Source organism: Protopterus annectens, chromosome 7.part0 (assembly GCF_019279795.1).
Source record: "Protopterus annectens isolate FY-2018-M chromosome 7.part0, PAN1.0, whole genome shotgun sequence".
Taxonomy (NCBI): Eukaryota; Metazoa; Chordata; order Ceratodontiformes; family Protopteridae; genus Protopterus; species Protopterus annectens.
In genome coordinates, this window is record NC_056739.1 from 1,750,701,307 (window position 1) to 1,750,718,442 (window position 17,136).

General features: G+C 45.9%; 1 protein-coding gene across 1 annotated transcript in view; it reads left to right on the forward strand.

Moving 5' to 3' along the window:
* IDH2 (isocitrate dehydrogenase (NADP(+)) 2) overlaps positions 1-17,136 on the forward strand; it is a 286,718-nt gene that overhangs the window by 224,256 nt on the left and 45,326 nt on the right. Inside the window, exon 10 of the mRNA XM_044078288.1 lies at positions 11,890-11,985. Coding sequence (XP_043934223.1) covers positions 11,890-11,985 — 96 coding nt within the window. The remainder of the gene's footprint in view (positions 1-11,889; positions 11,986-17,136) is intronic.

The following is a 17,136-nucleotide window of genomic DNA, read 5'->3' on the forward strand; positions in this document are numbered from 1 at the left end:
GCAGTGTATCTCAGGCTGTAAGGTTTCCAGGTGTCCCCCTGTTTGGATTATTGGTTCCGCATCGCACCAGCCAAGGATCTCCTAATTCACTGCAGGGATTTCTTGCTCCATCTAGCTCCACAGTTGGGGATTACTTTCAATCTTGTCGAGAGCCAGTTGATGCCAATGTGGGCAATAATTTTATTGGATGCCACCTAGACACAATTACCCAAATAGCCAGATTCCTACAATCCAAAAACTTATCTCTGCATCAAATAGCTTCAGAGGTCATTCATCAACCTTTTCTCTCAACAAGACTTATTCTTTGACACTTCTGGGCTTGATGGTTGCTTTGATCACTCTTGTTCGTCAGACAAAATATCATACGAGAGTCCTGTAATGGATACTTTCTATTCAATACTCTTGATGTCTCACCCCTTCGTACTGCAATATGTCTCACACCTATGTGCAAAAAATGCTTCAGTTTGTGGTTGACTTCCCTCATAGTGTCGTGGGGTCGACCATTCTCTCCACCTCCCAGATAGCCAGTATAACCATGGAAGCGTCCCTTCTGGGTGGAGGCATTTTGAAAGAAGACTGTTCGAGACTCTTTGTCGACGAGAGGCCAGTCTTCACATCATTATCTTGAAAATGAGGGCAGTCTTTCTAGCATTGTAGGCTTTCCAGGACTTCCTCCCCAAAAATGTGATTTCTGTCCAGATGTACAACATGGTGGTAGTCTGGTTTAGCAACAAATTGGGAGGAACTTGCCAGGAATCCATGAGCGTGTGGCAGTGGGCAATGGCTTCCTAGCATTTTCTAATCACAACACACATCTTGGGGATTTCAGTGTAGTAGCAGAGAAGTTGAGCAGGTCTATTCTTCTGTCCCATAAATGATCCCGCAATCAGATGGTGACTACATTGATTTTTCAGTTGCTGGAGCCAACCCTTTTGCAGTCTTGCTTCTTACCTAAACAAATGCAGCAGTTACTTTGCCCTAATCTCTCCACAAGGATAGGCACTGAGGGTCGCTTTAGTCCACAGTTGGCCCCTGGGCTGTCTTGATGCTTTTCCACCATTTTCTCTGATAACCGAATTTCTTCAAAAAGCCAGTTGGTGCAAGGTCAAGGATGTTCTTCGTATTTCACTGTTGGGAGTCCTCACATTTGGGTTATCCCTGCCAGGTTAGCCATTGGCTGGCCCGAATACCAGACGCTTAATATATCTGCGTTGGTTGCTGTCGCTTCAGGACTGACGTCAGGGCATCCGTATTATAAAGTAAGGTGGCTAACACCATTACATCAGTCTTTCTTGCCGTGGAGGCAGAAGCAGTTCTCATGAGTGCTGGTCGGCCGCTACCTGAGTTTTGTCTACTGATTTGAAGTTAGTCTTCTAAAGCTAAGTGTTCCTTTTTTCTTGCACTAACTGATGTCAGGAAAAGTTAATCGTCTCACCTGTGAAAAGCAAATACCACACCGAGACTTTCATTCTTACTGCGTCACTTGTTTAGGTCCAGACCACGACATCCCCCATTGTCACTTCTGTGCTTTGTTCAACGCCAGAACTTTCTGTTGTCGGGCCCTTTTTGTAGCTAGATATTTTCGCTTACAGTCCTTGAATTCCGATATGGCTTCAGTAAGCTATCTGACAGCAGATCTTCTGAAAAAATGTCAAGATAGACGGACCACACAGGTCCAAACCTACCGACGACACTTAAGCTAGTCGTCAGCTTTCCGGTCCTCAGTGAGGAGCTTTTACAGCCCCTGATGCCCGCTTCTGTGGATTCGCAGGCTGCTACAGAGACCCTTTCGGAGTTTGGTATGCCGCAAAACTCTTCGACTAAGGATCCTGCGGTTGTCTCTACCTTGGATGGGTCCGGAGCCGCTGAGCAGGCACTGGCTTCCAAAGAAGTCCTTCGCACTACCGTTTCTCAACACAAACCGACATCTTCTTTTGCGAATACCGTTCTTTCGAAAACTACTAAGTTTCTTAAGCCCAGGGTACGAACCACACCCAAGAAACCGACTACCCAATCTCGGGCACCAGCTTCCTTGCCTCATTTAAAATGGCAGGGGACCATATCATGCTGATCAGGGGAAGCCAAGCTACCCCCTCCAAAAGGAAAAGAGATCTGTCCCCTGTAGTTTTGGTCTGATCAAGAGTCCGATCATTCTGATGCATCTGAATATGAAGACGTGCAACCCTTCTCTACTTACGAGGATTCTCTTGCAGAGGATTCCATCCCTTCAACCTCTCCCCCAGAGGATTTTTCCTTTGGGGAAAACCCTTCATACCTTAAGGGGACATTTCTAATGGGAGGGTCAAGACTATCCTCAGTCTAAAAAGAGATTCTGGGAATTCTTAGATCTTCCACAGCAAAGACCCTTGGCCATCCCTCCAGTCCTGGATGTTGTGGAGGATGTTTTCCTGGAATCCAGCTTGACTCCTGACACCCTCCCTCTTGCACCCAGAAAACCAGACTGGTATTAGAGTCCCTGACTCACAAATATCTTTTTAAAAATCCTACTGCTGACCCCGAGGTAATTTCTCAAGGGCCTAAAGGGATTAAAGCAACCTCTGCTAAGAATCCCAACCCCTCAGGAGGATTCCTGAGCACTAGACAGGTGGGGTAAAAAAAAAAAGTGTACACCTCCACTACTCTTGCTATCAGGGCACTAAATTGTCAGTTCCATATGCTAAAATTTCAGCGACATACCCTGGAACTCCTCAAACAAAAAATATATTTCTTGCTTGTACAGAATCTAAAGAGTTACAAGAGTTAATGCATTCTGCAAGTCAAGTAACTAAACACACCTTGCACTGTGGTTTTGAAGTCCTAGAAGCTTCTTGCAGGGCAGCAGTCACTGGATCTGCCATTAGAAGGCATACATGGCTTAAGGAATGGTCCCTGCCAGACCATGTCAAATCTAAACTGTTGGATGCCCCCTTGCACAAAGACAATTATTTGGCACTGAGGCAGAAGAGGTCTTGAAAAAGATGGAAGAAAAAGCAAAATGTGTGCAGACAGTTAAGAATATTTTACAGGTCCAGCCACCCAGGTTCAGCAGGCATTGTCCCAGCAAGCACTGGTCCTTTCCTGCTCCCACTAAGCCAGCCCAGGCCCTGGGGAACCAGACCCCCCCCCCCCTCAGACAGCAGCCACAGGGAATGCAGAGATCTAAGTAGTTGACTACCTCCACTTTAAAACCAGGGAGTTCTAAGCCACCACCTTATGGTAAGAACTCAGTGACTCACCTCCCCCACCCCCTCCCTTTGCCCACCTTCACTTACCCCCTAGGAGGAAAACTTTCCTTTCACACAAGCACCTGGGCCACCACTACCAACGACCACTGGGTTTTCAACATAGTGTCTCAGGGATACAAATTTTCCTTCTACACCCTTCCAACCCCAAAAGGGTACCCAGCTCTACCTCCAAACCAGTGGGCAAAGGCTCAAAAGCAAATCCTTTCCCTGCTTTCTAGGAGGGCAGTAGAGCACATTCCTGGAGAACAGATAGGCCATGGTTTCTACTCCAGACTTTTTCTGATGCCCAGAAAAGAGGGCTCCTGGCACCCCGTTCTCAATCTGTCTGTTCTAAACACCTTCCTGGTGATCACAAAATTCAAAATGCTCACCCTCCAGCAGCTGCTGCTTGGCTAGCCACCCTGGATCTAAAAGAGGCCTGCCTCCACATGCCTGTCAGGGAATCATACAGGAAATATCTCCGTTTCAGGGCAGGATCTCAACACTTTCAGTTCTCTGCACTTCCCTTTGGCTTATCTACTGCTCCCAGAGTTTTCACAAAATCTCTGGCTTCAGCCATTGCCTTTTGCAGACAAAAGAGTATCCAGATTTACCCATACTTAGACTGCCTTATTCAGGCAGATAGCCAGGAAAAGCTGTTCAATCACCTGGCCTTTGTAAAGACCCTACTAACCTCCCTAGAGTACACAATCAACGAAAAGAAATCCAAACAGGTGCCCACCGAAAGGATTATCTTCCTGGGAGCAAGCCTGGACACAGCATCCCAGATGGCATTCCTTACACCAGAAAAACAAATTTTCCTGACAGCCTACATGTTCATCGTGTTTCACTGTTGCAGTCATTACTCTTGGGTTATCCTGCTGGCAGGCTACCCGCAGTCGGCCAGAATGCCAAAGTCTAGGTCCGGCATCTGTTGCTGTCACCTCTTCCCTGACGTCAGTGCGCCAGGGGTATAAAAGATGCAGCAGACTCCATTTTCTTCAGTCTTTCTTGCCATGCGGTGCCCGAAGCAAAAGCAGTTCGCAAGTGCCAGTCGGCTGACTACTGAGATTTTCAAATCTGAATTTCAGAACCGAAGTCTTTATTAAAGCTAAGTACCCCTTTGGGGAAAATTTTTTCTTGCTCCAGACCGATGTCAGAAGTTAACAATTTTATTTCTTGTGGGAAGCAAATACCTCATAAGGATTTTCACTCTTACTGTATTCCTTGCCTAGGCCCTGATCACAACGTTGCTAGCTGTCGATTTTGTGCTAGATTCAACCAATGCACTATCAAGCGTCTGTTCGAGTTTGCATTTCATTACTTTGGCCGAAGATTTAATTATATAATGCCGGCGGCACAGCCGACAGCCGGAGTTTACAAAAAAAACGCAAGGACAAGGATAGGCATCAGAGGTCCAAAACCGACGAAATCTCTTCTAGGCCAGTCACCGGTTCTCAGTGAGGCGCTTTCGCAGCACCTGGCGCCTGCTACCGACTCCCACGTGGAGCTGACTGGGCCTCTGGATACTCAAGGTATTGAACACACGGAAATCAATCCCTCAGATGGGTCCGGAGCCGCTGAGCAGGCATCTGCTTCTGAGGGTGTCTTCAGACCTGCACAACTATGTTAAGCCATCTTCAGCTTCAAAGACAGACTAAAGCACTAAAGACAAAGAAGCAAGTACAGCATTCTCCTATTCAGACTTCCATGCCTAAAACAGATGCGCAAAATGGCCGAAGACCCAATTACTTTGATCAGGGGCTCCCATCCACCTCCTGATAAGAGGCCTAGGCAAGAGACAGAGTGATTCTTCTGATTCTTCTGATCAGGTATCTGTTTCCTCCGATTCCTCTTCTGAACAGGATTACTCCATGTTTCCCTATGAGGATTCTGATGCTGAAGAATCCATGCCTTCAGCCTCTCCTCCTGAAGACTATTGTTTTGGGGAAACACTGCATACTATGAAGGAGCATTTCCACTGGGAGAGCCAAGATAATTCTGGAGAAGCTTCACTTCTCTTCTTTAGCACAGACTCCTTGCTATCCTTCCTATTTCTAGGCATTGTAGATGTATGAGTCCGGTCGGTCTGTCCTCCTGTCCTTTACCTCTTACCCCTGCTAAGCAGGCCGAGGGGATGCTAGGGTCCCCGGATTCTCATAAATTCCTATCTAAAAACCCTGCAGCAGACCCAGAAACTATATCTCAGGGTCACAAGGGAGTTAAAGCTTCCACTGCAAAAAACACTGTCCGCTCTGATAGGGATTCTAGGGCTCTAGACAGATGCGGGGGGGGGGGGGTTACACTTCGGCCACCCTGGCTGTAAGGGCTTTAAATTGTCAATTTCATATGCTTAAATATCAGCAATATTTAATGTCACTACTTAAACAAAACATTTTGACAAATACTGAATGTTCAGAGAACAAGGAATTGCAGGATTTATTGCATGCAACTGAACAAGTGGGAAAGCATACTTAGCAATGTGGTTATGATTCACTGGAGGCCTCTTGCAGGGCCGCTGTTACAGGTTCTGTTATAAGAAGGAATGCTTGGTTAAAGGAACAAAATCTGCCTGATCATGTTAAAGCAAAATTATTAGATGCACCATTACAGCATGATACTTTGGTACTAAAGCAGAGGATGTGTTGAAAAAAATGGAGGATAAAGCAAAATCCATGCAGACAGTCAAGGATTTCTTACAGGTACAGCCACCCAGGTTTAGCAGGAACTGGCCTTCGAAAAATTGGTCCTTTCCAGTCTCAGACAGACCACAAAGAGGGAGATACAGGCATCCGAGAGGCAGATCTCGGCCCCAAGGCTCATACAGACCTAAACAATGGGGTGCTCCTATCTCCAAAAGCGGAGAAGACAAATCACAGCCTTACAGGAAACAGTCCCGATGACTTTCCTCTTCCAGTTCCAAGCAGTTTTCTTTTGACAGCTCCCTTAGGGGGAAAACTAGCACTTTTTTCATCAAATTGGCAAATGGTTACCCAAGACAAATGGGTTCTGAACATAGTGCCCCAAGGCTACAGGTTCCATTTTCACACTACCAAGTTCAAAGGGCATGCCAGACCCGCCACTCTATCAATGGGTAGAGGCACAAAAACAAATTACAGCCCTCATGGACATGAGGGCCATTCAGCAAGTACCACAACAAGAGCAGGGGCAAGGATTTTACTCCAGACTTTTCCTAGTACCCAGGAAGGACAAAACCTGGAGACCAGTTCTGGACCTGTCTATACTAAATACGTTTCTGGAAGTTCCAAAATTCAAGATGTTGACTCTTCAGCAGCTACTGCCCATGCTGGGCAAGAGGGCTTGGCTCGTAACTTTAGACCTAAAAGAGGCATACCTGCATGTCCCAATCAGACAATCTTGCAGAAGATACCTCAGATTCATAGCTGGCTCAATGCATTACCAATTCTCTGCACTGCCCTTTGGCTTATCTACTGTGCCCAGAGTCTTTACAAAATGCCTGGCACCAGTAATTGCGTTTTGCAGACAAAAAGGAATTCAAATTTATCCCTACTTGGACGACTGCCTAATTCAAGCAGAGAACAAAGACACTCTTCTACTGAATCTGGCGTTTGTAAAAAGATTACTAATTGGCCTAGGGTACACAGTAAACGAAAAGAAATCAAAACTAGTGTCCTCTCAAGAGATAATATTCCTGGGTGTAAGCTTAAATACAACTGCCCAGATGGCTTATCTCACGTCAGACGAGCAAAAACAATTGACTACTTACTTCAAGAAATTGGCAACAAAAACCCACTTATCTGCAAGGAAACTCCTGCAGGCCTTTGGTTTCATGGCATCCTGCATTCTACTAATTCCATATGCCAGACTGCATATGAGGAAACTACAATGGTATCTGAAGTGTTTTGACTCAGCATTGCCACAGCCTGGAGACAGTAATTGCACTCATTCCCTGCCTACAACAGGAGTTTCGATGGTGAGCAAAAGCCTGTCACCACAACAAAGGTCTGCCATTCAGTTTACCCACAGCCAGACCGACACTGACAACGGATGCATCGGATTGTGCCTGGGGGGGGGCCCTTATGGCAGAAAAATGTATTCAGGGCACATGGCCTGCAAACCAGATGCATCTTCACATCAATCAAAAAGAGATGCTAGCTGTTCAAAATGCCCTGACAGCTTTCGAGGACCTGCTTCATCCAGGACAATTACTGATAAATACAACACTACGGTCATGTGGTACATAAACAAGCAGGGTGGAACTCATTCCTACCCCCTCTGCAGACAAGCAATGACCTTATGGGACACAGCATTGGCTTTTCAAGTTCACCTAAAGGCACAATTCCTGCAAGGAAAAACAAATACTCTGGCAGATGAACTAAGCAGAAACCTCATGGATCCCCACAAATGGAAACTGGATCCACAAGTCTTCAGGATGATAATAAGGAAATGAGGATGCCCAGACATAGATCTGTTTGCCTCCCCTCACAACTGTCAATTGCAGAGATTTTGCACAGGGATTTACCACAAGCAAGCATGGAAAGCGGACGCCCTATCATTCAGCTGGAAAAATCTAAAAGTATATGCTTTTCCCCCCACTGCCTCTCCTTCCCAGAGTACTCCTAAAGGTCAGACGAGAGAAGCCAAAAATGATTCTGATTGCACCGGACTGGCCATGCCAGCACTGGTACCCAATCCTAAAGAGCTTGTCTCAAGGTCCAGCATGGATATTGCCTCAAACTTCTCACTTGCTGACCCAACAAAACAATCTGATCCTGCACAGCCAACTCAGGACCTTAAATCTGGCAGCATGACGGATAATGTAGCCATTCAGAAAACTCCTCTTTCAAAAGCTGTTATGGATGTTATCTTGGAGGCCAGGAGGCCCAGTACCAGAAAATCTTATGCAGAAAAATGGAAGAGATTCTGTGCTTGGAACCAGGAACAAGGCATTGACACGTCTGTACCAAATATTCCTCAGATTTTACAATACCTAACTGAGATGCTGAACAAAGGCCTTTCTTTCTCATCAATTAAGTTTCATGCCTCTGCCATTTCTGCACATTACAATACGGAACCACCTATCTTTTCTCATCCTTTAATAAGGCATACCTCAGAGCGGCCAAAAATATTAGGCCTCCAAGAAGAGCACCAATTCCGGCCTGGGACCTTGGAAAAACTCACACTGCCTCCTTTTGGGCCAGCATCAGCAGCGGTTATTAAATTCTTATCCTGGAAAACAACTATGCTCCTAGCCATAACCTCTGCAATGCGAGTCTCTGAGTTACAAGCACTCATGGCTGTGGAACCTTTCATCATTTTTCATCCAGACAGGGTTTCTCTGAGGACAAACCCTACATTTATGCCTAAGGTGGTGTCCAGTGTGGCCCTCAATCAAACCATTCACTTCCCTACCTTTTACCCAAATCCACAGAACAAGGGTGAGAAAATTCTGCATTCTTTGGACATACACAGGCAGTTACGCTTCTACTTGGACAGAACTAAAGCTTTCAGAAAGACTGAGCAAATTTTAGTGTCATATGCTGCAGGATCACAAGGAAAGACCATCTCAAAACAGACTATTTCTAAATGGATAGGCCATTGCATCTGTTTCTGCTATTCTCAACATGGCAAATCAGTTCAGTGCATAACTTTACAAAGCACTACCACTTGCCTCTCTACTCTAAGTCCAGAGTAGGCTTCGCCACTGCAGTTCTGCAGCGCCTCTTAGCCTCTCCTAATCCTATTTAGACCAGCCACCCATCCTCAGCTTTGGGATTCAACCCAAGAGTAATGACTGCAGCAGTGAAACACGATGAACATAGTACAGTTGTGTACCTACCATAAATGTAGATGTTCGAGTGTATTCACTGTACTTTGTCAACTAGCCACCAGACCCCAGTTATCTGCAAGGGAAGATCCTGCAAGCTCTGGGGTTCATGGCATCTTGTATACTACTCCATTCCATATGCCAGACTGCATATGAGGGGAAGCTTCAGTGGTACCTAAAAAGCCTTTGGTGTCAACACTCTCAAGACCTGGAGACTCTTAATTCCTTGCTTCAGAAAAGTTTTTCTTTGGTGGGCAACAACATGCTCCAAAACAAGGGATTACCTTTCTTACCACAAACACATCAGACTATGCTTTGGGTACACACCTGGATGGCCAGCGCATACAGGGCCAATGGAGCCCGCAGCAAATCCCTCTGCACGTCAACCAAAAAGAGATGATGGCTGTGCAGCATGCCTTGATAGCTTTCAATCCCCTTCTCTCCCCAGGGGCTCTCCTGATCAAAACAGACAATACCACTGTGATGTGGTATATCAACAAGCATGAAGGGACTCGCTCCTACCCTCTATGCAGGCTAGCCATGACCCTTTGGCACACAGCCTCTGCCATGCAACCGCACCTGTTAGCACAATTCCTAACAGGTTCTCTGAAGTCTCTGGAGTCCAATTAAGCAGAAATCGTCTGGACCCACACAAGTGGCAGCTCAACAGAAGAACTTTCACCCTAATAACTCAGCAATGGGGCACCCTGAAGGTCGACTTCTTAGCCTCCCACACCAACCATCAGCTCAGCAAATTCTGCACCAGGGAGAATCGCTGCATAGCTTGGAAAGTGGATGCCCTGTCCTTCCCCTGGGTCAGTCTTTCAGTCTATGCCTTTCCTCCACTACCTCTCATCCCCAGGGTACTGCTCAAAATAAAGGAGGAAAAACCAAGGACAGTTCTTATAGCTCCAGACTGGCCTCTCCAGCAATGGTACCCCTTGCTGCACAGCCTGTCCCCAATGCCACCATGGCATCCTCTTCAGATTCCAAACCTCCTGACCCAGATGAAGGGGAATTCATGCATCTCCAGTTGCAGACACTCAGTTTGGCAGCTTGGCTTATTCCCTAACCCCAAATCAATCTGCCAACCTCAGTAAACCGGTTCTAGATGTTATACGTGAGGCCAGACGCCCTAACACTAGAAAGCCTTATGCTAACAAATGGAAACGGTTCTGCACCTGGATCCAGGCTAAGGGAGCAAATACGGCACAGCCCTCCCTCCCTCTCATCCTGGATTACTTGGTCGACCTACTGCACAGTGGTCTCTCTTTCTCCTCTATAAAACTTCATGCCTCTGCTATCTCTGCTCGTTTCCCCACTGAGCAGCCCCTTTTCTCACACCCTTTGATTAAACAGTTCTTAAGAGGGGGCTAGCAAATTGAGGCCCCCAGAAGAGCACTAACCCCAGCTTGGGACTTTAACTTTGTGTTGGAAAAGCTCACCCTGCCCCCTTTCGAACTAGCTTCTTCTGCAGAGCTAAAATTTCTGTCCTGGAAGACGGCTTTCCTTCTGGCCATCACTTCAGCCAGAAGAGTCTCCAAGCTGCAAGCGCTCATGGTTGTGGAACCCTTCATTATCCCCTGTGCTGACAGGATATCCCTCAGAACTAACCCATCCTTCATGCCCAAGGTGGTGTCCAGTGTGACTCTAAACCAATCCATTCATTTGCTGGAGGCTGCCACCTGGACATCTGTTCACAAACATTACCACCTGCCTCTGTTCTCCAAATCCAGGGCAGGGTTTGCCCCTGCAGTCTTGCAGGGCATCCTAGCCAGCCCCTAGTTTCTTTGACTGCCTCCACCCATTTCCTCAGCTTTGGGAATCAACCCAAATGTGATGACTGCAACAGTGAAACACGAAGAACATAGTACAGTTGTATACACTTACCATAAATGTAGCTGTTACGAGTGTATTCACTGTTGCAGTCCTGGTTTCCCTCCCTCCATCCCCCTTTCTTCTCTTTCCTTACAAGGGGCATATTGGTATTTACTTTCTACTGGTGGTTCTTCCACCAGAACCTGGCTCCTACTTAGGGGCTCCTGACAGGTTAGGGCAAGAAAAACTGATGTAATGGCGTCTGCTGCCTTAATTTATACTACTGATGACCTGACGTCACTCCTGAAGCGACAGCAACAGATGCAGAAATACTAAACCTCTGGTATTCGGGCCGGCCGAGGGCTACCCTGGCAGGGATAACCCAAATGTGATGACTGCAACAGTGAGTACACTCTAACATCTACATTTATGGTAAGTGTGCACAACTGTACTTCATCGGCCTCTATTAACCCCTGCAGGTTTGGCTTCCCTTTCTTTGGCCTCAACTGAAACATCCACCTTTGTGTTGGACCTGCAATCTGGACCTTCCATATCGCCCATCCAGCCAGCCTCACTGACACCTGAAAAACCTGAAATTAACTGTATGGTTTATCCAATTTTAGTAGTACCCAGAGATGACAGAGACTGTTTGCTGCAGTTGTTCTGATTGGACCTGACCAGGGAACTTGTGTTTTTTGGACAGACTTTCTTGACATTTTTCAAATGTCATTGTTAGCTATAATGTTCAGTTAAGCCTGTATTTGTGTATTGGATAGAATTTATAACTATAAGTAGGCAATCTCGATCTGAGGTAATCTTGGGGACCAGATAGAATTATGGGTAGGGGAGGATTCAAAGCTGTGTATCTAAGCTCTTGAAAAAGCACCAAAGTCTGATCAGATAGCCCAGTTGTTGATCCATACAAAAGAAAACGCTGATCTAACATTATATTAAGTTACATACCTTTCATTTATGCTCCCTTAGTTTCACTTGGAATAATGCAGTTGCCAACTTTAACGTGTCCGTTTTCTGTTTCAGCTTTGCACAGAAATTGGAGCAAGTCTGCGTGGAAACAGTTGAGAGTGGTGTAATGACCAAAGACCTTGCTGGCTGCATCCATGGTGGTCTAAGCAAGTAAGTTCATATTTGTATTGTGTTATTCATTAGTTAAAAGTAAAGTGCTTGAGATTAATTGCAAAGCCCTTTCAAAGAAATCTTTGGACCACCACTGAGCATTTTGTATGAATTTGTCCATTTCTTGAGTGACTGAAGGTATGGACTCCCAGTGACTTTATTTCAGTCCCATTCAAAGCAGTGCAGAATTGTATTTTGTCCAGGAATTCTTTCCTACGTAAAAGTAATGTTTTTCGGCTTTTTCCGGTTACGCGTCACCACAGCAGAACTCCGGTCCGCTCATGATTGGCATTGGATTTTTACGGTGCCGAGTTGCCAGCTCGACGCCCACCCTTCGGAGAAGGCACGCCCATTCACGTTCACACCTACCTGCATGTCTTTAATGTCGCTCGACCACGGGGAGGACATGCAGACTCCGCACAGAAGTCTTTCCTGCATAACGTTTAGTATTTTGTTCACTTCACTTGAATGCCTGTCTGGTAAATTATTGTTTTTGTGTATAGTCATGCCTAGGAGGCAGCCATCTAATCTTAGTTATTCTACATATCACATTTATTAGCCTGAGATAATTGTTGCTGCCTTTGAGAGGCTTCAGCGCACATCCTGACTGCAGTGAGGAAACCAAGCTTAATTTTCAATGAGTCAGATCTACAGTATCTAGCAGTGTTGATCATGCACACACGCCCCCAATAATGTAAAATTTTCTGGAAGTTGGAAAAGAAAAAAATGTTTCATTTTAAACCTTATTTTGTATTTATTCTGTAAAAACAATTTTAAATTTTAGGCTGAATGGTAGCATGGCAGCACAGTCTGTGAATAGATGTCCTATTCATATTTTTTTTTTTTTTTTAGTTATTTATTTATTTATCATTTGTTAACCGGGAAAGTCCGACTTGGAACAAAGCCAATTTTCAGCGGAGGCCCAGTGAGAAAGGCTGCAGATGGCATGTCTTTGTAATGTGGGAGGAAACCGGAGCACCCGGAGGAAACCCACACGAACGCAGGGAGGACATGCAGACTCCACACAGAAGGCACCCCAGCCGAGAATCGAACCGGAGAACCTCTTGCTGTGAGGTGACAACTCTACCGCTGCACCACTGCAACGTCCATCTATTGCAGTATTCATAACATGAGGGAGTTCTCCCCCTATAGGCCAGTATAGGAAAGACTTTACTACTGTAAGGTGGTCAGTACTTTGCATGTAGGCTGAGATTGAACATCAGCCATAAAAATTAAGTATGCGCACCATCCACAGAACTCCTCTGCTGCCAGATCCGAACGCCAGATTCCAACATATGGTTTGACTCCGAGTCCTTTGCAGTTCTTCAAGTGCCCCGTTGGGGAATTTTTTTTACTTTCGCTACTGTCTTTAGTTGGCTCTCATGTCATCAAAGAGGGGCAAGTGCCAGTGTGTTTGACAAATTCCACATAAGGTTAGCCACCTCCATTGCCTGTTCTGCCTAAACCCAGACCACAACCACAAAAACTACCCTAGTTTCAGGTGTTTGTTCCAAAGACCTTAGAGTAGATTATCCTCTTTAGCTATTTACCTTGAGAATAAGCCATTAAAGCTGCTAACAAAAAGCGCTATGGAGGGACCCTCGGAGCTGAAGCAGTCAATTTTGAAGCAGAAGCCCAAAAGGCGTAGCCCTGAACCTTCTGCTGTGTCTCTGGTTACTGATGACTCTCTTGAGGTGGAGGACAGCCTGGAGACTCACCTGGTTCACAGCTCCGATCTACAGGCTGAGCCTGACATCCAGGCCACCTTGGATCTGAGCATAAGCACATCACGGAGGCCGAGCAGGCATCCATTTCAGATGTCCGAGGGGAACCACGGCTCATGAATACTGAAGGCCCTAAGGGGATTCCTCAGATCCTTGTTAGGGAAGAGGTAGATTCCGACCTGATCAAATGTATGCCTCCGTCTGCCCCCCACCCCTACATAAAGCAGACCTGCATTAGAAAAAGAAACGGAATAAAAACAAGCCTATTTCTCCACCAAAAGAACCTGCTTAGTGACCAGCATCAATTCACTCTGGGCCTTTTCAGTGCCCTTATGTCACTTAGGCCTCCATGTTTTTCACCCAGTTCTGTCTCTCCACTTCAGGGGAAGAATCACTGGCATACTCTTCTCAGTGGGAACTTTAGTGGTGGATACATCTCTCAGCCCAGGACTACCCTCCTGCTCCTCGTCTAAAGATAGTCAGACGCCTCAGACATAGGTTGGGGGCAAACTTTGGCCACCTGAAAGTAAAGGGATCTGGTCTCCCTTTCAGTTTAGGGACCACAGTGTAAGGGAGAGGAGGGGGCTGCTCTTGGCCATGCAGGCCTTCCATCCCATATTCCAACCAGGATATCTAAAGCTGTTCACAGACAACATGACAGCCCTCTGGTCTGTGAACAAACCGGAGGGGACCAAATCCTGTTACGTAGGCTGGCTCAGGCCTGGGAGCTGTCAAAGTTCCAGTTAACCTTCAGGCAGTGTACATCCTATCTGTCAAAATTGTATGGCAGATTACTGAGCAAGTCCCAAACACCATCCCATGAATGGATGCTTCAAATGATGTTTCTAGACATTGTCCACCAGTGGAGTATTCCTCAAACAGACTTTTTTCCCACCCCCATGAACAGACCACTTCTGCAGTTGTGTGCCGGAGAGCCTCATCCTCTGGTCTGGAAAGTGAATACCTTTTCTTCCTCTTGGAAGGAGAATGTTTCTGTATGTATTCTCTCCCCTTTCCCTCATCCCAAAAGTCCTGTCCAAAATTCAGCATGACAAACCAAAAATCTTGCTGGTGACTCCCTTCTGGCCAAGGCGGCACTGGTTCCCTCCCCTCCTGCATTTAGCCAAGGGCAGTCACCACAAGTTTCCTCACAGAGTGGACCTCCTCACACAAGACACAGGGACCCTCATCCCACTTGTCGACTCTTCACTTGACCCTGTGGGTGATAGGGTACTAATCCCTTTCAGATAATTGTTCTCTGAGGACGTACTTAAAGTCCTGCAGGAGGCCAGGAAACCAAATACCGGCAAAATGGAAGAGATTTTCAGTCTGGTGTATGAAACAAAATCGGGACTTAACAGTGGAAATTCCCCTGGTTTTAACTTTAGTGTGAATTGCTCAATGCTGGTGTGGCTTACCCTTCAATAAAAGCTTATATGTCAACCATGTCTGCCTCTATCTACCCCCTTAGCTAGCAGATGAGGCAAAACAGTTTCTTAAAGGTGTCCTAAAAATTAGACCTCCCAGGAAACAAGTTCCACCTACCTGGGACCTTAACTTTGTTTTGGAAAAGCTGACACTTCCCTTTGAGACGGCTTCCTCAGCTACTTTTCAATACTGCTCCTGGAAAACTGTTACTCCTAACCCTGACTTCAGCCAGATGAGTGTCTGAGCTATAGCCCCTTAAGGTATCCTCACCTTTTCTGATATTCCACAAAGACAGGGTCTTTCTGCACACAAACCCCTCATTTATGCCTGAAGTAGTCAATTATCTATCTTTTAATCAGTCCAATCGCTTCCCTGCCCCCCCCCCCCAGAACCCTAGTGAGAGTGTCCTCCATACCTTAGATGTCATCCAAAAAAGGAAAAGACTGAAAAGCAAACCGCCTCGGAATCACCAATAAGTGTTTCACCACTTGTACAGCATAAAATGATTTTATTGTAACAATCACAAAGTAATGTCCAAAAAGACATTATTGTAACTAAAAAGGTTAAGCGCTTTTACCCAAACCACCTTGGGCTAAATCAGAATATCTTAAAATGCAATGAAAAAAAGCTTGTATACACTTTTTGGCATCAAAAATTTTTTTAAAAAAACTTTAAACACTTAAAGAAACAGTATCCGTTAATAAATAATTAATGTTAAGTTGTCAATCTCGCCTTCATTCTTGCTGGATGCTCCGACTCGGCCACTCTAAAAGCTCGAGAGCTAGTTTCACCGGCTCGAGGCTCCCCTATATCCCACAATGCTAGGCGGTAACTTCCTCAGATCTCATTTGCCGCAACGCGATCGAGATGCTTTTTTCAACCGGCTCAGGTTAGTTAAAATTTTTGACAGTTTAGTCAGTCAGATAACCCCTTTAAGTTAGCTCCCTTTCATAATTCTATATAGTTAAATACTTTTATCCCTTTTAGTTAATTTTTTCGTTAGTCTACCTATCCTAAATTATCCTACCTTTCCCTTGGGCTTTAGGCCCACTCCTCCCTTCCTTGGTAGTTGGAGTGTCTGTGTTTTTTGTAGGGATATTTTTAGTTTAAACTTTGTAAGTTATAATTTAAAGTTTATTATTTTTATAGTGTAATTGGTGTGTGTGTGTGGGTGTTTGTGATTAAACTTTATTCTTCTCTTTGGACATGTCCAAAGAATCAAAGGTCTCAGGCTTCAAGAAGTGTGACTCGTGCTGTCAGAAGATGTCTCTGACAGACTGTCACACTTCTTGTGTTTACTGCCTGGGACCTTTGCACCTGCAGGACTCATGTGCTGTTTGCCATGGCTTCAGCCCTAGAGTCCTGCAGGAGCGAAAAAATAAATTAATTCTCAGAGGCTTATTAAAGCCTGAGGGTCCCTCCACTTAGTCATCGGGGAGACCCTCTAAGTCCTCCAGACCTTCGGCTCCAGCCTCTGAGCCGACTTCTGAGGGCTCTAAGTCTATTCGAACATCGGCTCCGACCGGAGCCGATGAATCTCGAATGCATGTACCTACGCTGTCCTTGGCTCCGGCTGGAGCAGAGGAAGACATAACTGAGTCGGCTCCGATCAAGTTGTCAGAGCCGACAACTAAGAAGAGGTCACGTTCCCCATCTATCGGCTCTGTTCATTCGGCTCCAGCATCACCTTTGCTGTCTGAACGGAGCCATAGATCCCACTCTTCTAGGTCTTCCAGGTTATTGGACCACGACCTTCAGAGAGTAGTGAGTCGACTTCTTAAGTCCGAGGCATTAGCCCAAATGCTTCAAAGTCCGACTCAACAGTCGAAGACTATCCCCACCACTCAAAATATTCCTCCTCTGACTCTTTTGAGTTCGGGCGGTTCGGACCCGAGACTGTGGTGGCGTCGGAACCGATACCCTTGTCTTCGGTTCCGTTGTCGGCTCCGATTTCTTCCTTGGAAGAATCTCTGCGCTGGACTTCCCTTGTCGGCTCCGA